The 24283-nt window shown below is 45.3% G+C and overlaps 1 protein-coding gene across 3 annotated transcripts in view; it reads left to right on the top strand.

Annotated features, from left to right (window-relative positions):
• Nucleotides 1-22502, top strand: part of Far2 (fatty acyl-CoA reductase 2) — a 62750-nt gene extending 40248 nt beyond the window's left edge. Inside the window, exons 1-12 of one of the 3 annotated variants that reach the window (XM_090319046.1) lie at nucleotides 1096-1178; nucleotides 4967-5193; nucleotides 7740-7915; nucleotides 9001-9180; nucleotides 9354-9531; nucleotides 10028-10072; nucleotides 11594-11712; nucleotides 13281-13348; nucleotides 14924-15095; nucleotides 17133-17262; nucleotides 20695-20822; nucleotides 22167-22502. In XM_090319046.1, coding sequence (XP_090175172.1) covers nucleotides 5005-5193; nucleotides 7740-7915; nucleotides 9001-9180; nucleotides 9354-9531; nucleotides 10028-10072; nucleotides 11594-11712; nucleotides 13281-13348; nucleotides 14924-15095; nucleotides 17133-17262; nucleotides 20695-20822; nucleotides 22167-22329 — 1548 coding nt within the window. In that variant the 5' untranslated portion in view covers nucleotides 1096-1178; nucleotides 4967-5004 and the 3' untranslated portion in view covers nucleotides 22330-22502. Of the gene's footprint in view, nucleotides 1-1095; nucleotides 1179-1312; nucleotides 1688-4966; nucleotides 5194-7739; nucleotides 7916-9000; nucleotides 9181-9353; nucleotides 9532-10027; nucleotides 10073-11593; nucleotides 11713-13280; nucleotides 13349-14923; nucleotides 15096-17132; nucleotides 17263-20694; nucleotides 20823-22166 lie in introns of those variants that run through there. The other 2 variants (XM_090319029.1, XM_090319036.1) reach the window with 2 other exon arrangements.
• The last annotated feature ends 1781 nt before the right edge of the window (nucleotides 22503-24283 follow it).

Here is a 24283-nt window from a genome sequence, read left to right as displayed (position 1 = left end):
CATAGTACATTACGAACAATCACTCGAGATAAAACTCTAGTTTCCATACCCTAGAGATCATTTCATTGAGTCTCATCCTATACGATCTTATGTACCTAAGCTTTGAGCTGTCGTAATCTTCGGCTAGGAGAGTCCCAAATGAAAAACACTATAGTCTTTTTTGTACAAATAATAATTTGTGCAAGTTTTTTAATGTTATTCTATGAGTCGATAGAGTCTTAGGTTCATGATGTTAAGTCAAATTCTTTAATTAAGGCCTTATTAAATTCTTCACACATCCTAATGATTTTGTTCCTAAACAGTTTCCCCAGTTTAACTTATCTTGATGGATTTTCAAAAAAATCCACTGTTTCAACTTGTATTTTGGGTCCGAACCAGGTCTGGAACTTGGGGCCTTGCGTTCTTCCTTGCTTTGTCCGTTCAGGCTGGTAATCTATCAGATGGGCCACAACTCTACTTCCTAAATTTTGCTAGTTAGCTGGAGGCAAGAGTCTCTCTGATTTGTCTGCCTGGGTTGGCTTTGAACCTTGACCCTCAGACCTCAGCCTCCTGAGTAGCTAGGATTACAAGTGTGAGCCACTGGCACCCAGCTTAGATAGCTATTCCCTTTCTTTTTTCTCTTTTTTTTCCCCCTTTAACTTGTAGCATAAGATTTATTGATGTCACAATGTGATGTCAATAGCTTTCCATTTTAGCAATTAGATAATTATGGAATTTTGGGGGAAAGCTGGGTACATTTGGGATTGTGAGAGAGAGAGTCTGCTGGGATCTTGGTTATGGGCTTTGAATGATGGTTCTACATGATTTCGAGAGATGCATATTGGGAACCAAGTTACCAAGTCGTGAACTTGTGGTGCTTAATTTTTGGTGTCCAGTTGTCTACACAGATATTTTGTCGCACATTATTTCTAGATGTTTCTGTGGAGATGTTGATTGTGTGGGATGAATATTTATATGGTTAAAGTCTGAATAAAACAGATTATCCCTCCCAAACAGGAGTATGAGTGGGACTCACACAGCTCACTGAAGTTCTCAGTAGAATAAAGCCACACCTTCTAGAACAAAAAGAATTCTGTCAACAGTGAGCCATGGGTTCTGAGCTTCAGCCCCTGTCTGGGTCTCCATCCTGCAGGATTTAGACTTGCCAAACACTCATTATTGTTGGAACAGGGGAACAGGTGCCTTAAACTAACTCTCTCTCTCTCTCTCTCTCTCTCTCTCTCTCTCTCTCTCTCTCTCTCTCTCTCTCTCTCTCTCTCTCTCTCTTCTCTCTCTCTGTCTTCCTTTGTCTCTGCCTATCAGTCTGTCTCTCTGTGTCTGTCTCCCTTTGCCTCTTTCTTTATGTCTCTGTCAGTCTGTCTCTGTCTCTATCACTGGACTAGACAGATACATGCAATTACAATACCCACAAAAATCCTCTTGGTGGTTTTTCTTGAGAACTCTAAATCAGTAGAGAGCAAATCAAAGAGGTGGCCCAGGTCTGTGTTCCTGTCTACTCAGGAGACTGAGTTCTGAGAGTCTCAGTTCAAAACAAGCCTGGACAGAAAGGCCATCTGTCCCAGCAAAAAGCCAGAGGGGAGGTATGCCTCAAATGGGAGAGTGAAAAAGCCACGCAAGCGTGCAAGGCCCTGAGTTCAAATCCCAGTACATATCACCACACACAAGAAAGAGAACCTATGTCATCACTGTAAGTCTTTAAGTCTTTTAGTCTTAGTAAAGTATGAAAAATTTTTACTTCCTACTCATTCAGTTTTATTCCTGTTCTCTTTGGCTTACTGCTCAACTGAGCATTACACTGGCTCAATGTAAACCACCCAGCGAAGGGAGGAAATGTGGAGATGGACATTTCAAGATGGCGGTCTGGATATCATTTTATAATCCTTAACATGGAACAAATGCTCAAATGACTTCTTAGGAACAATGATACCTTGCATCACAGAAATCACATAGGAAGAAAATATTGGAGTGTTTGCTGAATTTAGCCTTCTTAGAGCCAGCCTGGGTTCTCTCTTCCAGCTGGGACTTTTGCTAGTTTGGTCTTTCTTGACCATGGAGTTTGGCTAATTCAATTATTGCAGGCCTTTGGACTTGGATTCCACCACCAAGTTTTCTGATGGAAACCCTTATTTTATAATAAGCTCACTGGTAAAGAATCTAAGATTGCTAAGTGGTGCAACAAAATGAAGAATATCATTTTCACTACTTGATGAACTGGTAGCTCACATACACATTGTGTGTGTGTGTGTGTGTGTGTGTGTGTGTGTGTGTGTGTGCTGAATTCAGGGCCAGATGTGTGTTTTTGTGACAGTAAGTAGAACAACAGCTATGGAGAATTTGTCTCGACTTCTAAGATCCTGGAGCTAACCTTTATGATGAAGCTGATAGATTTAGTGTTCTCATTTTATAGCACAAGAAACCCGACTTAGTTTCAGCGAAGTGGACTGATATTCGGTGATAAACTGCTGGTATCTCATCAGAGCAAGCCTGAGAAGTTGTGTCAAGAGTAACTCACAAATCCTAGTCATGGAATCCATGACAAAGCTCGTTAAACATCTGCTCCTTGCCTCTGGGCCCTGTAGCTCATGTCTAAAGTCCCAGCTACTCAGGAAGCTGAGATCTGAGGATTGCCAGGTGTTCCTCCGGGCAGCCTAACAGAAGTTATCTGTAAGACTCCAATTGACCAAAGAAAAGCTGAAAGTGGAGATGTGGCTCAAGTGGAAGTATACCAACCTTGAGAGGAAAAGCTCAGGACAGCACTCAGCCCTGAATTCAAGCCCCATGACCAACAAAAAACTAAAAGATAAATTATATATATGTATATATATATTCATTGATCATATAGATAGATCGATCCAGATATAGAAATGATTAAGAAATCATTCTTGAAGAGTTACTAGCATTGACCAGAGTTAAACAGGCAGGCTGTTTTCTCTTTTCTTCTACTTTTTTTTGTTATTGTTTTCTCTTTTAAATCCCCTGGGCTGCATCTTCAGGGTTACTAAGACTAACCAACCGTTCAGGCAGGCAGGCGGGCAGGCGCTCCCTGCTGGTGGAGAGAAATGGGTTCAAGCCATGCATTCCTGCCCGCAATCCCCAGTCCTCAGCTATCCCCGCTTACTGGAGAGACAAAACCTGGAGATTCTCTTTCCAGCCGGTGGTGCTTCTTGTGGCAGCCATAGACTCCATCCGCTTCCCCGACAAGGGTCCTGTGCTGCCCATACGTAAATCTGAGTGGCTGCTGCTGCTGAGCCCTGAAGGCTGTGCTCTGGGCCACCCTTCATCAGCCTCCAGTATCTTTGTTGGTTTGGTTTTTGCAAATGGCACAGCAACAGGAGTGGTAAATGCAGCTGCAGAAGGGGCCTGTCACAGACACTTGGAAATGGCTGGAGAAGACCTGTGTTATTTGCACTAATATTACCTCTAGGTAAATCTGCAATGAAGTCCTGATTATGTCATAGTTTTTGATCATCGTTTCACCCTAGGAAGAATAGCCAGCGTCAAGAATTCAAATAACAGCAAATGCTGGTGCAGGGACAAAGGAGCCTATTGCACTGCTGGTGGGCATGTGAGCTAGTGCAACCACTATGGAAGGCAATCTGCAGATTGCTAAACTGAATTAAGCATAGAACTATGTTTAGGTTCCAGCCATGCCATTCTTGGACATTTATCAAAAAACATTTACAAGTCAGAATATAGTAAAGACACTTGCACACTCACGCTCACTGTCGCACTGTTCACAATAGTGCAGTTGTAGAAATATCTCAGATCAATTGATAACTCCATTGATGGGCAGATAGATGAAGATAGACGCACACGCGCACACCAAGTTGGAAGTTTGTGCATCGGTGAGGAAGAAGAACAATATTTTGTCACTTGCAGGGAAATGGATAGATCTGGGAAAAGACTTTAAGTAGGTCAAGCTCAGAAAGACAGGAGATGCATGATTTCTCTCCTAAGTGGAAGTTAGATCTAAATTATAAGCATATATGGAAACCTATGGAGTGTCATATGCATGTATACACAAATTAATAATATATGCTCTACATGGGGAGGATTCCAGTAACTCCTTTGAGGAGCTAACTTACAGTCTAAAATGAATACCAGGAGGGTAGAACTTGTGGGAGTGAGGTTGAGGTGTATGTGGGCAGATGAACAGAAAGAAAGGTGGGTGTGCACAGTTATTCAGTGTGCCCATGTGAACATGGAACCAGGTGACTGGACGGATGGCTGGGCGGGAGAGATGGGGAGAAGGATGGGAGGAGTGGTGTTTATCAATTGCATTGTACTCATCCACTAACAGATTGAGTTGAAACCCCTTAGGACAACTACTTAAAAAGAGTTGGATGCCTGCGTCTCACACTTGTAATCCTAACTACTTGGCAGGCTAACATCTGAGGATCGCGTTTCAAAGCCAGCTTGGGTACAAAAGTCTGTGAGACTCTTATCTCCAATTAACCACCAGAAAAACAGAAGTGACACTGGGGCTCAAGTGGTAGAGTGCTAGCCTTGAGCTGAAGAGCTCAGGGACAGCGTCCAGGCCCAGAGTTCAAGCCCCACAACCACCACCGCCACCAACAACAAAAATGTAAAGAGGGGCCGTGAGTTTGGCCTAGTGGTAGAGTGCTTGCCTAGTGTACACGAAGACCTGGGTTCGATTCCTCGATACCACATACACAGAAAAGGCCAGAAATGGTGCTGTGGCTTAAGTGGTAGAGTGCTAGCATTGAGAATGCCCAAAGACGATGCCCAGGTCCTGAGTTCAAGCTCCAGGACTGGCAATAATAATAATAATAATAATAATATAAAGAAAAACCTGGAAAGCTGTTCTGCAATTGAACTGTATGAGCTGGAGCCTTGAGCTCAGCCTGGCTGCCTGACCTTTCTCTCCTGCGTTCCTGTCTTCCGGAAGTTTCTAGCCCTTGGCAATTGGCACGTAGCCTAAGCTTTGTTGCTTCTCTGCTTTCAGGAACGTCTTCCAGGGTCTGTCAGCACTAAGGAGACAGGATGTCCTTGATCGCAGCATTCTACAGCAACAAGTCCATCCTCATCACCGGAGCCACTGGCTTCCTGGGTAAGGTGCTTATGGAGAAGCTGCTGCGAACCAGCCCAGATCTGAGAGTCATTTACATCCTCGTGAGACCCAAGGCTGGCCAGAGCCTCCAGCAGAGAACCTTACAAATCCTCAACAGCAAGGTTAGTCCCCCACCCCAGCCCACAGGGCTTGCCGGGAGCCACAGCTACTCAGGGACCAGAACCAATCCCTGTGGGATCCCACACGTCAAGGGACGCAGGGTCTAGGGTAATACAGAGGACGTGGAGGACTGAGGGCCCGGTACTCACGCCTGTCATCCCAGCTCCTTGGGAGGTGGAGATCTGAGGATTGAGGCTCGAAGCCAGTCTGACAGGAAAGTCCACAAGATGCTCATCTCCAGTTAACCACAAAATGCTCACAGTGGTGCTGTGGCCCCGGGTAGTAGAGTGGTAGCCTTGAGCAACAGAGCTCAGGGACAGCATGTAGGCCCCAAGTTCAAGCCCCAGGAGAGACACACACAAAATGAAGAAATAAACAAGATGGAACAAATACGCCTGTCCATCAGAAAGGCAGGATGGCACCCAACAAGCAGGAAAACTTTTCCATAACCTCGAGCTGTGTTTCTTAGGAAATTTACTTGTCACGGACTAAGGGGGCCTTCTCAAGCAGTCAGGTGGTGCTTCTCTGCATAGCCTCCAGCGAGAGGAAACCTCTTTTTTTTCCCAATCCTTTTTTGGAATTGGGGCTAATGGCTCCAAGTTTCTGGAACCTTCTAGAAGGTTCTTTCTTTACTTTTTTCCCCCCAGGAGCTGTCCAGAGGTGGTGAGTATTGAGGAATGTGCAGCTTTAGATTTCATTCTGAAGCCTGGGAACCAATGGGTGTGTTCATATTTAAAGTTGGGTTTGCTTTGTTTGTTGGTGGGTTGATTAGGTCATTTGGTGAATGGAGTTTAAGCTGGACATTATACTCTCTAGGCAGGTGCTCTAAATTCAGCCATACTCCATCCCTTTTTTGCCTGAAGCATTTTTCAGTTCAGGTCTTAAAACTCCCCTCGCCCTCCAGGTCGAGATCTGGACGGTGGTCTTCCTATCAATGCATTTTATTTTCCTGAGACTACAGGCATATGCTACTATACCAGGCCTTAGGGTCAGTTGTTGGTTGACTCAGAGGCTATGGAAGAAGGAAAGCCCATGCTTCACGGACAGTGGCAAACTTCACAAATAAGAAACACAAGTGAGAAGATCCGGAAAGAATTACAAGAAAGAAGAGCAGTGTGTTGGGTATGAGATTATCTAAAAAGAGAGAAAATGTCATGTGCTGAACTTGTTCATTCAACAATTATTTGTTAAGTATAGCACGTTCTCTTTCTTGCCCTCCCTTCCTTCCTTTTTTGCTCTCTTGTTTTTTGTTCATTTTTAAATCCATTAGTCATACACAACCAGAAAACTGGATTTTTTTCATATCTGTAGCTATTTCTTAGTACTTTATACCATGTAAAGAGATGTATCATATGGAAGGGAAGAGGTTTGAATTAATGACAGGTTCTTGTGAGATGGTGGGGTTCACGCACATGTAGCTTTTTCTCTCAAGGCCACTGCTTTGCCACTTGAGCCATAGCACCTCTTAGGGCTTTTTTGCTAGTTAATTGAAGATAAGTGTCTCATGGACTTTTCTGCCTGGGCTGGCTTCAAACCCCAAACCTCAAATTTCAGCCTCCTCAGTAGCTAGGATTACAGGTGTGAGCCACCAGTTCCTGGCTCAAGTGTTATGTTCAGAGGTTAAAAATCAGGTCTTACACTAGACATTCATTACCTTAGGCAAGAATGAAAATCCATAGGCGTTCTGCTTCCTTAAAGCTTACTTGACTTTTTAAAAATTCTGTTTGTGCTGCTAAAACATCTTGTACATCCGAGCCAGGTAACAAGTTGCTGGGAAAGGCTGATAATTTTGTATTGAAGCAAAATTGTTTCAGTAGGAGTGATCCCTATTTGTAAACATGAAACTAGAGGTGGGTTGGGGCAGTGGCTCATACTTGTAAATCCGAGCTACTCAGGGAGGCTGAGATCTGAAAGATCTCTGAAAGCCAGCACAGGTCAGGCAAGTCTGCATCTCGAAATAACCAGCAAAAAGCCAGTCTAGTGGTATGATTCAAGTGGTAGAGTACCAGCCCTAAGCAAGCAGACTGAGCTGTGAGTCTCAGCGTTCCAGCCTTGGGATGGATCAAGGCCAGATGTGAGTAAATATTGTCCTTCAGGCTAGGTCAATGTACTCAACCTAGCCAGACACCAGGGGCTCATACCTGTAATTCTAGGAACTCGGAGGACTGAGAATCACAGCTCAAAGCCAGCTGGGGCAGGAAAGTTCATGACATTTTCATGGCCACTTAACCACTGGGGGGGAAAAAAGCTGTGAATGGAGCTGTGATTGAAGGGATAGAGCACTGGCAGTGAGCAAAAAGGCTCAGGCCCCGAGTTCAAGCCTGAGGACTGGTTAGTGAGTCTGGTGCACACACAAAAAAATATGCAGCCTGTTGGTTACTAGAACTAACCATTCCGGTTAAGTAGAAGGAGCAGGAAGGATTTCAGTCCCCACGACAGAAACCACCTTCCCTAGGAATCACCTGGGGTCCAGAGCCAGTGGCACACAGGACCTCGATGGTAGCCCAGGCTGTGGCTCTGTGCACATGGGTTTCTGTTGCCGTTCCAGCTCTTTGAGAAAGTGAAGGAAGCCTGTCCCGACGTCCACGAGAAGATTGTGCCCATCTCTGCTGATCTCAACCAAAATGACTTCGGCCTCAGCAAGGAGGACCTGCAGGAGCTGCTGTCCTGCACCAACATCGTCTTCCACTGTGCAGCCACCGTGCGCTTTGATGACAGCCTCAGGTGTGGCCAGGCCTCCCCGCCCTACCCGCCCCCCACACCTTCCTGCCTGGGGCGTGCTTCAGCATTGCTGTAAAAATCACAGCTACAGGGCCGCTGGGCCAGCCTGTCATTCTACCTGCTCTGGAGGCTGAGATTTGAGGGTCCTGGTTCAAAGCCGGGCCTGGCAGGAAAGTCCATGCCACTCTGATTTCCAGTGAACCACAGAGGACCATCAAAAAGCCAGAGGTGGAGCTGTGGCTCAGGTGGTAGAGGAGAAAAGCTAAAGGACACCACCCAGGCCCTGAGTTTGAGTCCTAGTAACAAAACATATGCATGCGCATGTGCATGTGCACACACACACACACACGTACATACCTTACATGAAAAGAAAATTACAGATGAGCAAAATGTTTCCTTAATCTCACCACCAAACACAATCACTGAATATCGCTGACAGCACACATCCTGCCTTTGTGTGTGTGTGTCCTGGGGCTTGAACTCAGCTCAGGGCTACCACTCTACCTCATTGAGCCACGGTGCCACTCTGGTTTTCTGGTGGTGAACTGGAGATAAGAGTCTCACAGACTTTTGTGCCTGGACTGACTTTGAACTGATATCCCCAGATCTCAGCCTCCTGAGTAGCTAGGATTACAGGCGTGAGCCACCCTCCCCCCAGGGCGGCCCCTCCCCCCCCCCCCCCCCCCCCCCCGTCTGGGGGAGGTCATGGGCGGTCATGGGCGGTCACGGGGCTGAGCGGGGCGGCCTCTCCCCCCCTCCCCCCGGGTCTGGGGAGGTCATGGGGCTGAGCGGGGCGGCCTCTCCCCCTCCCCCCGGGTCTGGGGGAGGTCATGGGCGGTCATGGGGCTGAGCAGGGCGGCCTCTCCCCCTCTCCCCCCCCCCCCCCCCCGGGTCTGGGGAGGTCATGGGCGGTCATGGGGCTGAGCAGGGCGGCCTCTCCCCCTCCCCCCGGGTCTGGGGGAGGTCATGGGCGGTCATGGGGCTGAGCAGGGCGGCCTCTCCCCCTCTCCCCCCCCCCCCCCCCGGGTCTGGGGAGGTCATGGGCGGTCATGGGGCTGAGCAGGGCGGCCTCTCCCCCTCCCCCGCAGACACGCCGTGCAGCTGAACGTCACCGCCACGCAGCAGCTGATGCACATGGCCGCCCAGATGCCCAAGCTCGAGGCCTTCATCCACATCTCCACCGCCTTCTCCAACTGCAACCTGGAGCACATCGACGAGGTCATCTACCCGTGCCCCGTGGAGCCCAAGAAGATCATCGCCTCCATGGAGTAAGAGGGCGGGGCGGGTGGGGGGGGCGGGTGGGGGGGCGGGGCTGGGGGCGGGGCGGCCCGGGGAGGGCGGGGCGGGGGGCGGGGCGGCCCGGGGAGGGCGGGGCGGCGCGGGGAGGGCCCTCCCCGCCCCCTCCCCCGGCCCCTTGGGCAGCGCTGTCCCCTCCCCCCAGGTGGCTAGACGACACCATCATCGAGGAGATCACCCCCAAGCTCATCGGGGACCGGCCCAACACCTACACCTACACCAAGGCCCTGGGGGAGATCGTCATCCAGCAGGAGGCCCGGAACCTGAACGTGGCCATCATCCGGCCGTCCATCGTGGGCGCCACCTGGCAGGAGCCCTTCCCCGTGAGCCGCCCCCCTCCTGCCCCCGCCCTCCTCCTCCTCCCCCCCCCGCCCTCCTCCTCCCCCTCCCTCCGCCCTCCCCTCCTGCCCTGCCCTCCCCCTCCTCCCTCCGCCTGCCCTCCCCCTCCTCCCTCCCCCCGCCCTCCCCCTCCTCCCCCTCCCCCCCGCCGACCCCATCCTATTCTATCAGTACACTTTATGTGTGTAACATAACTAATGACATATGTACATCGAGATATGATTTATGCCACACATTTATACCACCTATACTTTATACCATATACCATAATTATAATGTATGCTATTACATATTTTATGTACTATGTGCACACTAAATATGTGTATATGTTTATTAACATATACTATGTGCATTTATTTGATATAGAGCATATATAGATCTATATCAAATATTTGATATATAGCTATTATAGTTAATGCTTTTTTTCTGAAATGTGTAACCGGTAGAAATTTCCTTTTCGTGTTTTTTTTTTTTTTGCAGGGTTGGGTTGATAACATAAACGGACCCAGTGGATTAATCATTGCTGTATGTATGATGAGGAGAAAATCACTGTCTGCGATGTAGTGCAGAAGGAATGACAGCATTTCTCCTTCTCTTAAAATTTAATGAAGCAAAAACAAAAACCGCCATCAATGTCACTGTAGCAACGATTAGAGCAAAGCATCTAAGTTTTACTATTGAGAACGATATAGATGTAGACTACAGGCGGTGTCACCCTAGATATCTAGGAGAGCTTCATTATCTGTTCAGACACAGAAAAAGGTAACCATGGCAATGTGTTACAGCCTTCAATGTGTTTTGAATACCAAGAATTTTTCCTTTCCCTATGGCAGGATGGGAGTTAGATCTTGCTAGTTTGGGTTTGAATTTTTTATTTTGTTCTGAGGTTTTTTGTTGTTGCCTGTTTGTTTTTGTAGGCTTGACCCGAAGGTCTAGGCACTGTCCCTTAGCTTTTGCACTCCGTGCTGGCGCCACACCTCCACTCCCAGGTTCTTGCTGGTTAACTGGAGAGAAGTCTCATGACTTTCCTGCCTGAGCTGCCTTCACTGGCATCCTCAGACCTCAGCCTCCTGAGTAGCTGGGGTTACGGGCAGGAGCCACAGCACCTGGCAGGAAGCCCTAATCCTTAAAGTAGCTCATGAGGCCAGGCCCTGTGGTTCACACCCGTAATCCTAGCTACTTAGAAGGCTGAGATCTGAGGATCATGGTTCTAAGCCAGCCAGGGCGGGAAGGACAGCCCACGAGACTCTTATCTCCAATTAAGCACCAGGAAACCAGTGGCGCGGTGGCTCAGAGTGGTTAGGGCTCGCTAGCCTTGAGCAGAAAATCATTCAGGGACAGAGCCCAGGCCATGAGTTCAAGACTCACGTCTGACAAAAATCTTATAAATTCATTTTGCAGCTCTGGTGTTGGTTCCTGAACTAAGTACATTGATTTTGCCCACATGTGAGACACTTTATTTCCTAAAGAAATCTAGAAGGTGCTAATGTTCATGGCAATGTTGGCTCTCGCTATGAACTTGACAGAGAGGTCAGACATCATACAAGAATTTAGGAAGCCATAAATCCAAGTTGCTGTTTTCCTGCTAGTACTGGTGCTAACTGTAGAATTTAAATTTAGCCCTAGCTAGGTTTAATATTTAATATTATGGCTTCATATTACAAAAAACTGTGGTAAATTTAATAGTATGTTTTTTTTATTTTTCAATATCAGGGTAATGTGTACATTCACCAGGTAGTAGGTTCCTTACTTCTGACATGTTGAGACCCCTTCTCATGTTTTTTTTCCCCATTTCCCTTCCCACACCTCCCCTCCCCCCCCCCCCGTCATCTTTCCCTCCCCTTCCCTTCCCTATTTCAAATAAACGCATATACAATAAACCAGGTAACAAAGTCAGATACAGTAACTATGAGATTAACCAAAGGGCAAGAAAAGAAGAGAAATAACATAGTGCATTAAGAACAACTATCACCCAACATAATAGTATGGTTTTATATTCGTATTTACTATTGCGGTCTAATGTGTTCTGGGCTTCATCCTGTGAAGGCTGGGAAGGGGTTTCTGCGGTCCATTCGTGCAAACCCCAAGGCTGTGGCGGATGTGATTCCCGTGGATACTGTGGTGAACCTCACCCTAGCGGCTGGGTGGTACACTGCAGTTCACAGGTGAGAATGGCAAGGGGCAAGAGACCTCCTCATTTGCAAAATATAAGTGTTTCACTGCCAAAGTGACCATGGGTTTGTTCAACATTTTATGTACTTGCCAGTATACTATCATCTTTGTATTGGGTTGTATAAATATTACTTGGGATTGTTTGACCATTAAGTAATATAACAGGAATCATTAAACAATAATATTTTTATTTATTATTTGTGTGTGTGTGTGTGAGTGTGTGTGTGCGCGCGTGCACGGCCGTGCTGGTCTTGGGACTTGAACTCAAGACCCAGGTGCTGTCCCTGAGCTTTTGGTTTGCTCAGCTACTTGAGCCATACGTAGCTCTACTCCTGGTTTTTGTGGTTGTTAATTGGAGATAAGAGTTTCATGAAACTTTCTGTCCAGGCTGATCTTAAGCCTTGATGCTGAGATCTCAGTGTGGTGGTTAATTGGAGATGAGTCTCATGGACTTTCCTGGCTTTGAACTACGATGCTCAGATCTCAGCCTCCTGAGTAGTTAGGCTTACAGGTGTGAGCCACTGGCACCTGATTTTTTTTTTTTTTGCCAGTCCTGGAGCTTTAACTCAGGGCCTGGGCACTGTTCTTAGACACTCTCTGCTCAAAGCTAGTACCCTGCTCCCCTGAGCCACACCATCACTTATGGCTTTTTCTGTGTATGTGGTTCTGGGGAATGAAACTTTGTGTGCATTCTAGGCAAGCACGCTACCACCAGACCATGCTCCTGGTCCCTGATTATGTAAATATTCTTGATAACCAAAAAACTTTTCTTTCCAATCGGTTACCTACAATACACACTCCTTTTATAAGTCAAAAGAGAAAAAAGTTGATTAAATAACAGCATATTTTGTATTTAGTAAACTAATAAGTAAAATAATGGATAATATTTTGTATTTGTTGTTCCTGGTAGATGCCAAGTATAAATCACCACATGCAGGAAAATAGAAAGCCAAATATAAGTGGCTTAGGAACCAGGATGTCAAGTGGTTGGGGAAAAAAAGTGAGAGCTGGAGGCCCTGAGTTCAAGTCCCAGTACCAGCACAAAATAGTGACTTCTATATTTGTAAATGATATCCAGAATTAAAATGTTGTTATGTGACTTAAAATACATGTGTTCTACAATATGTCTCACCTGGTTGTGGGCTTATGTGAACGCACACGCACACGCACACACGTACATTTTTGCTTGTCTTTTTCTGTTTTTCATTTTAACCCCAAAAGGATATGAAAGTGGAAGTGTTTCACAGATTGCTGTATTCACTCGCGCACGCGCGTGTGTGTGTGTGTGTGTGTGTGTGTGTGTGTACACACATGCATAGGCACTCGAGCCACAGTTCCACTTCTGGCTTTTTTGATGGTTGACTGGAGATAAGAGTCTCACGGACTTTCCTGCCGAGGCTGGCTTTGAACCACAGTCCTCGGATCTTAACCTCCTAAGTAGCCAAGATTACAGATGGGAGCCTCTGGTGCCCAGCTGAGTCATACTGTCTTAATGTTGTTTTCTTTCTTTCACTACTTTTTCATTTTGTTTAAATATTCTAACTATTATGTCATCCTCCAGACCTAAAACAACATTAATCTACCACTGTACATCCGGGAATCTCAATCCATGTCAATGGGTCAAGATGGGTAAGTGTCTTTGGCAATGGAACTTCAGAGTTACTAGTACTTGGGGGGAGAGGATTAGAGTGACTTATGGAAATTAAAAGCTAATGGGGAAAATCAAAAACAAAGAATAGGAAGAGAGGAAACAGGCTGGATGCCTATTATCCTAGCTGTATTTAGAAGGCTGACATATAGTGATCATGGTTTGAAGGTGGCTTGCAAAGGAAAGTCAGTGAAACTCATCTCCAATTAACCAGCAAAAAGCCACAAGTGGCAGCATAGTTGAAGTGGTAGTCCACCAGCATTCAGTAGAATAGCTAAAGGACAGTGCCCAGGCCCTGAGTTCAAGCCACACACAAAAGAGCTAGTGCTGACAGCTCACCCCTGTAATCCTAGCTGCTCAGGAGGCTGAGATCTGAGGATAGTGGTTCAAGGCCAGAAGACAGGAAAATCGGTGAGACTCTTATCTCCATAAACCTTTTTTTTTTTTTTTGCCAGTCTTGGGCTTGAGCTCAGGGCCTGAGCACTGTCCTTGGACTTTCTCAAGGCTAGAGCTCTACCACTTGAGCCTCAGCACCACTTCCGGCTTTTTTCTATGTATGTGGTACCAAGGAATCGAACCCTGGTCTTCATGCATGCTAGGCAAGCACTTTAACCACTAAGCCAAACTCCCGGCCCTCCATAAACCTTTTTTTTAAAGTCATTTGTGGAGCTGTGACTCAAGTGGTAAAGCACTAGCCTTGAGCATAAAAGCTTAGGACAGCACCCAGAGCCTGAGTTCGAGCCCGATGACCAGCAAAAAGAGAGAAAGGAAGGAAGGAAGAAAGAAAGAAAAGAGAGGAGAATGAGGAAAGAGCAAAAGAGAAACAAAAAAGATGAAAGGAAAAGAAAAGAGAGGAAAAAGTAATTTTAACTTGTAAATTGTTAAAATTCACTAGAATGCTCTGTGGTATATGAAAGAAAGAAATCAGGGATTATAGTATAATATAAAAGATCAAGGGTACACTGTCCTCAATATTTTAAAAAATAAGAAAACTTAGTAAAAGTTATGCATTTCCAACTATATTAGTGACAGATTCTTCCCTTTTTTGGGGTGTGACTGCTCTTTCCTCATGGCGCAGTACAAAGAATGTAAATGGATCAACGGCTTAGGAAATCAGATGATAATCTTTCTTGGTTCTTGAGTCATGAAGCTCACCTGTCTTGCATGTTTGAAGCAAATATAAGCTTGAAAGTAGCCAGTGTGTAGTGGAAATTGCAAATTGCACCTTTTTTTTTTTTTTTTGCATCAGTCCTGGGACTTGAACTCAGGGCATGTCCCAGAGCTAAAAGCAGGCACTTTATCACTTTGGGCTTTTTTTTTTCCTGGTAATTAATTGAAGATAGAAGTCTTTAGGACTTCCCTGACCAGGATGACTTTCAATGACAATTCTCACATCTCAGTCTGCTAAATAGTTAGGATTACAGGTGTGAGCCACCAGAGCGTCTACAGAGCAAATCCTCAGTTGTTTTGACACATTGCTAATGCCTAGTGCTAACAGAAGACGGAGCTCAGCGTTAGGACTTTGCACCCCTGCTATTTCCCATTCCTGCTCCTAGGATTCCAAGTTTTGTCAACCTTTGAAAAAGTCCCGTTTGAGAAAGCTTTCAGAAGACCGTACGCTGACTTTACCACCAGCACCTTCACAGTGCAGTACTGGAATGCGGTCAGCCACTGGGCACCAGCCATCATGTATGACTTCTATCTGCGACTCACCGGCAGGAAACCCAGGTGAGAAGTCGGGTACATGGGGTAAGGGGACATCCAGAGGTATTAGACCTCCCTGCAGCCCACGATGGAAGGAGGCAAGGATGGCACCATTTCCCTAAGTCCTCTACAAAGTGTGTGTGTGTGTGTGTGTGTGTGTGTGTGTGTGTGTGTGTGTGTGTGTGTGACACACTTGGCAGCCAATACTAGGACTCTGGGCCTAGGCACTGTCCCTGAACTCCTTTGTTCAAGGCGAGTGCTCTACCACTTTGAGCCACAGCTCCACTTTTTAGTGGTTAATTTGAGATGTGTACTTGTGTTGGGTTTGGTCCTCAGATCTCAGCTTCCCAAGTAGCTAGGTTATAGGCATGAGCCACCAGCACCTAGCTTCAAGCAAATGTCTTAATAATTACTTCCTTCAGCCGGGCACAGATGATTCATGCCTGTCATTCTAGCTACTCAGGAGGCTGAGATCTGAGGATCATAGTTGGAGGCCAGCTCAGGGGGGAAAAGTCTGTGAGACTCTTATCTCCACTAAACTACCAAAAAAAGCAGCAAGTGGAGCTGTAGCTCAGGTGGTAGAGCACTAGCCTTGAGCAAAACAAGCTCAGGGACAGCGCCCAGGCCCTGAGCTCAAGCCTCTGGATGGCATGAAAAAAAAAAAAAACAACACAGGAAAGAAAGGAGGGAGGGAGGGAGAAAGAAGAGGAGAGAGAGGGAAGGAGAGGAGGGAGGGGAGAGAAAGAAAGGGAAGACAAAAAAGGAAATCTGCTTGAAGTTTTCAGAAAGTAGTCATTTAGTTGAAGAGCAAATGAAACTGTCGCAGGGATTTTCTGAATAGGGTGCCATCTTAAACGTTACAGCAGTCCTAACAGTTCGCGCACAGAGCTACGAATACTGCATAGTGATCTTAAGGAAGAAAAGCGAAGGAACAAGTCTGAGGAATGTCAGGATGCCCCAGTGACAGGAGGGAGAACGCTGAGTATCCATGGTAGCATGAGGAGCTCCACTTACTACTCCACTTAGAGAAAGAAGCCCACTGATGCCCAGGCCACTCTGCTGCCATCTAGTGATGGAAGGAAGGAAGGAAGGAAGGATGGAAGGAAGGAAGGAAGGAAGGAGTGAGTTGCACTGAAAAAGTAGTTTTTCTGTTTTCTTGATAGGAATTTTTACCAATGATTTTGTTTTTTATGGAAGGAAAAGGTAAAATCCTAAGTCCTATGTAGTGAGGATGCAGAACCGCTCTGGGAGGGGCCTCTGCTGTGACTGCCTTGCCAGGCTTTTTTGTTCTCAGTGTCCTTGTGTGTCGGCAACAAGGCCTTTACATAAATGTATGGGCGTTGATCAGTGTAGTTGTGCTTTGAGACATTCCACCAAGTATAGCCCTTTTTTCTATCAAGAATGAGATGACAACTACCAGTTCATGACTGTACAGTGTGTCACTATATGTAGGGTGTGCTTTGTGTGATTTCTGGATTAAGGAGACATTAATCTGTGTGTGTGTGTGGGGGGGGGGTCTGGGGTTTGAACTAAGACCCGGATTCGATTCCTCGGTAACACATACATAGAAAAAGCTAGGAGGGGTGCTGTGGCTCAAGTGGTAGAACTCTAGCCTTGACAAAGCCCAAAGGACAGTGCTCAGGCCCTGAGTTCAAGTCCCAGGACTGGCAAAAATAAAAGCATAGCTCACACCTGTAATCCACTGTACTCAAGAGTCTGAAATCTGAGGATCGAGGTTCTAAGCCATCGCTAGCAGAAAGTCTGAGATATTCTTCTCTCCAGTTAACCACCAAAAAGCCCACAGTGGAGGCGTGGCTCACATAGTAGAGCACTAATCTCTAAGGGAAAGTGGGAGGCCCTCAGTTCAAATCTCAGTACTAGCACAAAAAGACAGACAGACAGACAGACAGATCTGCTAGTTGTGAAAGATAATAGAAAAGAAGAGGTGTCTGGTGGTATTAAAGTGTCTGATGGAAGTTCTAAGGAGCTGGGGGAAAGAGATGAGGGGTAAATTTGCACCCCTGAACACTGCCTGCCATTTCCTCCTCTCTGCTCGGTCAGGATGACGAAGCTCATGAATCGCCTGTTGAGAACCATCTCCATGCTGGAGTATTTCATCAACCGAAGCTGGGAGTGGAGCACAAACAACACGGAAATGCTGATGTCAGAGCTAAGTCCTGAAGACCAGAAGGTAAGGGAAGCTCTCGACTTGGATTTTGCAATTATTTCACCTGGAAAGCTGAAGAAGGTGTTATTCTAGCTACACCAGAGGCTAAAATCTGAAGATCAAGGTTCAAAACATTCCACGAGATTCTTATCTTCAGTTAACTACCAGAAGGCAAGAGGCAGAGTTGTGGCTCAAGTGGTAGAGCCCCAGGACATAACAGAAATGTGAAGGCTCTGAGTTCAAGTCCCAGTACAGGAAGGAAGAAGGAGGGAGGGAGGAATGGAGGGAGGGAGGGAAGAAAGTTTTGTTTGTACAGTTATTTATTTGTCAGCTAAGAAAATCAGGCCATGTTTATCTACAATCACAGGAAACAAGTTCTATATAGGAAAGAGACCTACATTTTGGACATAAATTTTTTTTTACCATTCTCCACTCATATTTCATATGCTGCAGTTCAATTTGTAAACCCTCACTATTTATCTTTTGAGGAAGCCCTCAGTTCCGGTTAACCCATCTTTTTTTTTTTTTTTAAATCCTGCTACTGGGACTTGAACTCAGTGCTTCACTCTAGCTTTTTTGCTCGACTAGTAGTCTACCACTTGAGCCACACCTCCACTTCTAGCTTTTTGCTGATCCTCAGTTACTCCACCTTCTGAATTACTGGCATGGCCCACCAATTAATGTGTATTGAGTGCCCCAAATATTAGACAGGTCCACTAATATTTAATAATTTCCTCCTTTGGTATGATTGTTTCTTGGTGACTAATATTTAACATTTACTTTCGCATAAAAGAGGCAAAATAAATAGCTCTAGAGAACTACTCATTCTTTAAGGTATCAAATTGAATTATATTTGTTAGAAGCTTAATATTCTCAAGATAAAAGGAAACGGCCAGTCATAAGCAACAGGCGCAAGTTATAAAATAAACAAGACATTCTCAGAAAGTAGTGCATCTGTTTTAAAGTGGATAAACTTATAGTTAGTGGTGATTGGCTTTTAGAATTTAACAGTGTCTCCTTTATTTGGTATAATCTCCTCCATCAAAGACAAGCTCTGAGCAAAGAAAACCATTTAAAGAGGTCACCTTCATATACATCTCTTTTAAGGAGCAAATATTAGAAGAAATTGCTATATAACACAAGAAAGACACTCTGAGCTTTAGAAAGTGATATGAAGAAGCCTGGGGAGGTGGCTCACGCCTGTAAGCCTAGCTACTCAAGAGGCTGAGATCTGAGGATCATGGTTTCTAAGCCAGCCTGGGCACTAAAGTCCATGAGACTCTTAGCTCCAACTAACCACCAGAAAACCAGAAGTGGTGCTATGGCTCAAGGAGCTGAAGAGCTTCGGGACAATGCCCAGGCCCAGAGTTCAAGTCCCAGGACCGACAAAAACAAAACAACAACAAAAAAACCCCACGCTAATATGAAGGAGCAGACTACTGTTCACATTTACTAATCTATCTACTTGGGAAAGCCCCAAAAGGACAATCACAGCTGGAGCTAGCTTTGGCAGACAGTTCAAATATAACTTTCCATCTGAAAAGAAATAAAAATAAATCAGAAGTAGAGGTGAAGTGGGGACAGAAGAATGGCTCAGACTATACAATAAGGCCCTGGATTCAAAACCCCACTGCCAACCAGGAGCTACCTGTAATTCTGGCTATTCAGGAGGCTGAGATCTGGGGATCAGGGTTCAAAACCAATTCAGGCAGAAAAGCCAATGAGATCCTTATCTCAGATTAACAACCAACAAGCTGGAAGTACAGGCATGGCTCAAGTAGTATAGTGTCAGCCCTGAGCAACAACAACAACAACAACAAAAACAGACTAAGGGACAATGAGAGACTTCTTTCAAACCCCAATACTAGCACAAAATATTTTTTAATTAAAAATGAGTACGAATTCATATTAAGGGCTGGGAAGGTAACTAAGGGAGAAAATGTAGCTTAGCGGACACAATGCTCTTGGTTCATCTCTAGCATTCCTCAAAACAAATATTTTAAAAAATAGAATTTCTTACTATTACTGAGGTGTCTATAGAGGTTACCATTTCACAATTCACATAGTAAGTAAATTCCTCTTTTGGACAACGTTACCTCTTCACTCAATATAAATACTACTATTAGAAAGTTAATTTGAGCTAGGCACTGTTGGCTCCCTCTTGTAATCCTAGTTACTCAGGAGGCTGAGATTTGAGAATTACAGTGCAGTGCCAGCAAGGGAAAGCAAGTCCATGAAACTTAACCACAAAAAAATGCTAAAAATGGATGTGTGTGTGTCTCAAGTAGTAGACTGCTGTTCCTGAGCAAAAAAGCTCATGCTCTAGTTAACTTGAAAGCCTATGACTCTCTCAAGTACTCAGCAAATATTTATTATTAAATGCCTTCTGTGTTAACATCATTTCCTTGCACTCAGCTGATTTTGCTGGTAAGATGGAAAATCCTTTCTGTAGAAGTTTAATCAGTCTCCTCAAGCATCTCTCTTCAAATTAGAGGAGGAAGATTCTGACTATAGGCTTTGAACAGCAAAAAGGCCAACGAGAGAGAAAAGTGACAGAAGGGAAGAGTCAGGTTTCCCTAGACAAACTCTCAGCTTGGTAAGGTTTAGGAAACACTGTCACAATACTGGGATTTGAACTCAGGCCCTGATCATTTTCCTGTAGCTTTTTCACTCAAGGCTGGTGCTCTACCACTTGAGCCACATCATGCCCGCTTTTTGGTGGTTTTAATGGAGATAAATGTCTCGTGTACTTTCCTCCTGCCTGGGTTGGCTTTGAACTGAGATCCTTACCTCTCAGCCTCCTGAATAGCTAGGATTACAAGCATGATGGTGTCTGCTTTCCACCTCCATTCAGGAGTCTCTTTTCTCTCACCACTGAACCCTTGCATTTTAAATATAAATTCTACTAACTGCCAGGCACAGCGGCTCACCTCTTCTTTCCACTCCCTGGAATTCATTTAGATAAATACTATTTTGTATGGTCAGAGGCACAGAGGCATTGCACCTTTGCGTTCCTTTCCTAAGAATATCCACCTTGAGCCAGGATCAGTGACTCGCACCTATAAATCCTAACTACTCAGGAGGCTGACATCTGAGGATTGTGGCTCAAAGCAAGCCCGGGCACTAAGGACCCTGAGACTCTTGTCTCCAATTAATCACTAGGAAATAGGAGGTGAGCCCGTGGCTCAAGGGATAGGGCAGTATCCTCGAGCTGAAGAGCTCAGGGACAGTGTCCAGGCCCAGAGTTCAAGCCCCATGACCCCCCCACACACAAAAATCTGCTAACCTACTTATCTTTATTGTCAGTAAGCTTCAACATAACAGCTCCGGAATCTCCTCTTTGGAGGCAATCCAACCCACGTGTCCCAAGTTGAATGCCATTCCTTTAGTAGGAGCCTGGTCAGTAACCACCACTCACTGCGGAGATTCTGGCAGCATCATGCTCTCTCCTTACAGGTATTCAATTTTGATGTGCGCCAGCTGAATTGGCTGGAATACACTGAAAATTATGTCTTGGGAGTTAAGAAGTACCTACTGAAAGAAGATATGGATGGGATCCCAGAAGCAAGGCAACACTTAAAAAGGTAAGCATGATCGGGGCCAGGAGTTTGTCCTAGTGGTAGAGTGCTTGTCTAGCATACACGAAGACCCGGGTTCAAGTCCTCAGTACCACATACATAGAAAAATGCTGGAAATGCTGCTGTGGATCAAGTGGTAGAGCTCTATCCTTGAGAAAGCCCAAGGACAGTGCTCAGGCCCTGAGTTCAAGCCCCAGGACTGAAAAAAAATAAGGGGGTAAGCATCGTCATCCTGGGCTGTAGTGGTTCACACCCACCACCCTAGCTACTCCAGAGGCTGAGATCTGAGGATCCTGGTTCAAAGCCAGCCCAGGCAAGAAGATCAACAACTCATCTTCAATTGACCACCAGAAAGCAGGAAGTGAAGCTAAAGGGCAGGCAGGGCCTGAGCTCAAGCACCAGGATTGGCACAAAGGAAAAGGAAAAAAAATACTGCTAATAAGTCTAATCATTCCAGGGAATATTTCTGGAGCCTTCCCCCTTGTATCTGACCTTATACGACATAAAATTTGAGCAGGCTCTTGAGGGATTCACTCTGTGATGTATGGTTTCCTTTAAATTTCACTACATCCTAAGGAGGCAGGTATGATTTCTGTAGTTCTGTTTATTGTGGGTGTTGTGTGCATGCCAGTAATGAGGCTCAAACTTAAGGCCTTGCATGCTTCTATAGATTATGTGCTCAAGGCTGGCACTCTACCACCGAGCTGCATCTTCACCTTTGGCTTTCTGCTGGTTAAGTGGAAACGAGAAATCCACGGATATATGTCAGCTAGTAGTATAGGTGTGAGCCGCTGGCACCTTACCTGTTTTCTTATTTGTACCATAGAAAGTATTTAGGCTCAAAGAAAGGAGTAGACCCTACAGGTGCCCTATGTGAACATGCATTCCACATTCCTATGTCCTCTATCACACAGGGTCACAGCAGGGACTCAGACTGCAGGGTGTAGGGTACTGGGTCCTGCTGCAGAATCTGGGTGGGACCCACTTAGCCACTGCTCAATTCCTCCACCTCTGTAAATCTCTTCCAATCACAAGTCCAGAGAGATAAAGAATTATAGCATGCAGGGAATAATTCTGGGAGCCCAGAGATACGGGTGGGCACACAAGGTGACAAAGAGGAATAGAAAACCTAGGCTGAGCACTTTAGTAGCCTGGTTATGCTTGTAAAATAATTTCTAGTTGGGAAGAGTTGGAGAGATTCCCTGGTGGTCTGGGAATGAGACAGGAGACGCGAAGGCCATGGGTTCAGGCTACTGCATAAACATTTGTCGATCCCGTCAGGAGATGTGTGTGCTTGAAGCAGTACAGCGGTTTCTGGATACCATGATCAGTTTGTCTGTTTTCCCTCAGGCTCCGAAACATTCACTACCTCTTCAACACAGCCGTCTTCCTTATCATCTGGCGCCTTCTCATCGCCCGGTCTCAGATAGCTCGAAACATCTGGCTATTCATCGTGAGCTTCTGTTACAAGTTCCTCTCTTACTTCAGGGCCTCCAGCTCCCCCAAGGCCTGAGAACATCAACAACTTCCTTTTCTCTGGAACCTCTTTCCTCAGATACCTCTAAATCAACGAACTGTGATTCTTCAGATTAGCAAATAAGAAGGAACCCAAGCAGTGGAATGCTTATGCATTCGTTCCCACTTAACTATGTATTCTTTTTATTCCAGTGGCAAAGGAAAGCTCTAGTTTCTATCGTCACATATTTTGGGGAAAGGGAAGTTTCTGAATTATTTCTTAGCGTCCTATTGTATGCTCCTGTATATTGGGCATGAAAGTGCCCACATTTCTCTGCATTTCACTTACCTTTTCCCCCGAGGAACAACTCAATAAGCAAGGAAAACTTGATGGAAAGCAAAATAAGCTAAAGGTTGAGGCTTGATGGCTTACACCTGTCACATTAGGTACTCACAGGGATGGTTCAAGGTCACACTGGGTGGGATGTCAGCCTGCCAGGGTTTGTGATCCCAGCTATGTGAGAGAGGTGTAAATGAGAGGATCACAGTTCAGGCTGGCAGGGTAAAAACTGGAGACCCTACCCGAAAATTAGCTAAAGTAAAAGAGGGGGAAGAGGGCTGGCTTAAGCCCTAGAACATTTGCTTAACAAGACCCTAGGTTCAAACTTCAGTCACACCAAAAACAAAACACAGCAACAACAACAAAAAAAAAAAACAGCTGCTTTTATAAGCATTCTGGAATACCAAGGAAAATGACTCCAAAATCAAGATAAGAACACTATAAAATCTTCACAAATGCTGTAAGAGAAATCATCTCCCACTAGAAATGCATCTCCTTTCATCTTTCCAGGAGTAGAAAAATGGGATTCCTATTTACCATTTTTTTTTCTGGATTATATCCACTGCTTAAACCTATTAAGAAAAAAAAAAGGATAGGGAATTGTAAACAGTGACGTTTAAGAGAGCTTAACTGTAACTGCAGTTCAGTGTTCTCTATAGCTTATTATGTGCTTAATTTTAGCAACTCTCAAAAGTTTCTAATAATCAGTTTTTCCAAGGACCTTCTCTTGAGCTTCCTTCTTTCTCAGTGCTGTTGCAAAGCCCTGATACTTTATTCCGCTCAGGCCTTGCTGAGAGGGGCTCTCAGGGAGAGAGAAGGTCCTAGACTAGAATTCATAGCTGCATAACCCCAGCTTCTTGCAGCAGGTTGGGGGGAATCATTCTCTATGACCATGAGAATTATCAGAATTTCATTCATTCCAGTTATACCAGGCTAACTGCGTAACGATGCATGGCAGAAAAGTGGATTTCATTACCTCTAAGTTTAGACAACAGGGTAGTTTTTTTTATTCTTCCATATTTTATATATAATACAAACTTTAATCCTCTTAAATGTCTAAAATAACACTTACGTTTGAGTTGAGTGTATGTTGGATTGCAACATGGAATATTAAACCGTAAGCATTGAGGCCATACAAGTAGGTAAGAAACAGGCACAAAAGGTTAGTAGGAAAAAAAAAAAAACCCAAGAATGTGCCAGGCATGGTGGCACACACCTGTCATCCATCCACAGGGGAAGCTGAGATCTGAGGACCAGGCAGGAAAGTCCATGAAACTCTTTATCTCCAATGAATCTGCAAAAAGTCAAAAATGGACATATGGTTCAAGTGGTAGTGTACCAACCCTTGAATGAAAAGGACAAGCCAGAGCTTGAGTCTCTGTGTTCAAGTCCAGTACTATCACATGCAGAGGCACCCACACCCGTGAGTGAGTGAGCTTTAAAGTAACACTGTTTCCACCTCTCTTCTGCCACTGTTTCCACCTCTCTTCTGCAGTTGTATCTTTGTTTCCGGTTGAAGATCCTGTCTGCAGCAGAACATGCTACAACCCTACCAGGGAAAAAGAGATGACCTTGGAAGAACTTTCAAATCTCATCAAATCGCAGGAATCTGATTAACATTTTTTAAATGCCTAGATTTGTTTCTAGGGTTGTTTTTACGTGTGGGGCCTAT

The sequence above is a fragment of the Megascapheus bottae genome, chromosome 2, assembly GCF_031878675.1.
Source record: "Megascapheus bottae isolate mThoBot1 chromosome 2, mThoBot2.hap1, whole genome shotgun sequence".
Classification (NCBI taxonomy): domain Eukaryota; kingdom Metazoa; phylum Chordata; class Mammalia; order Rodentia; family Geomyidae; genus Megascapheus; species Megascapheus bottae.
Note: the sequence above shows the minus strand (reverse complement) of the source record. Positions and strands in the feature narration are given on the sequence as shown.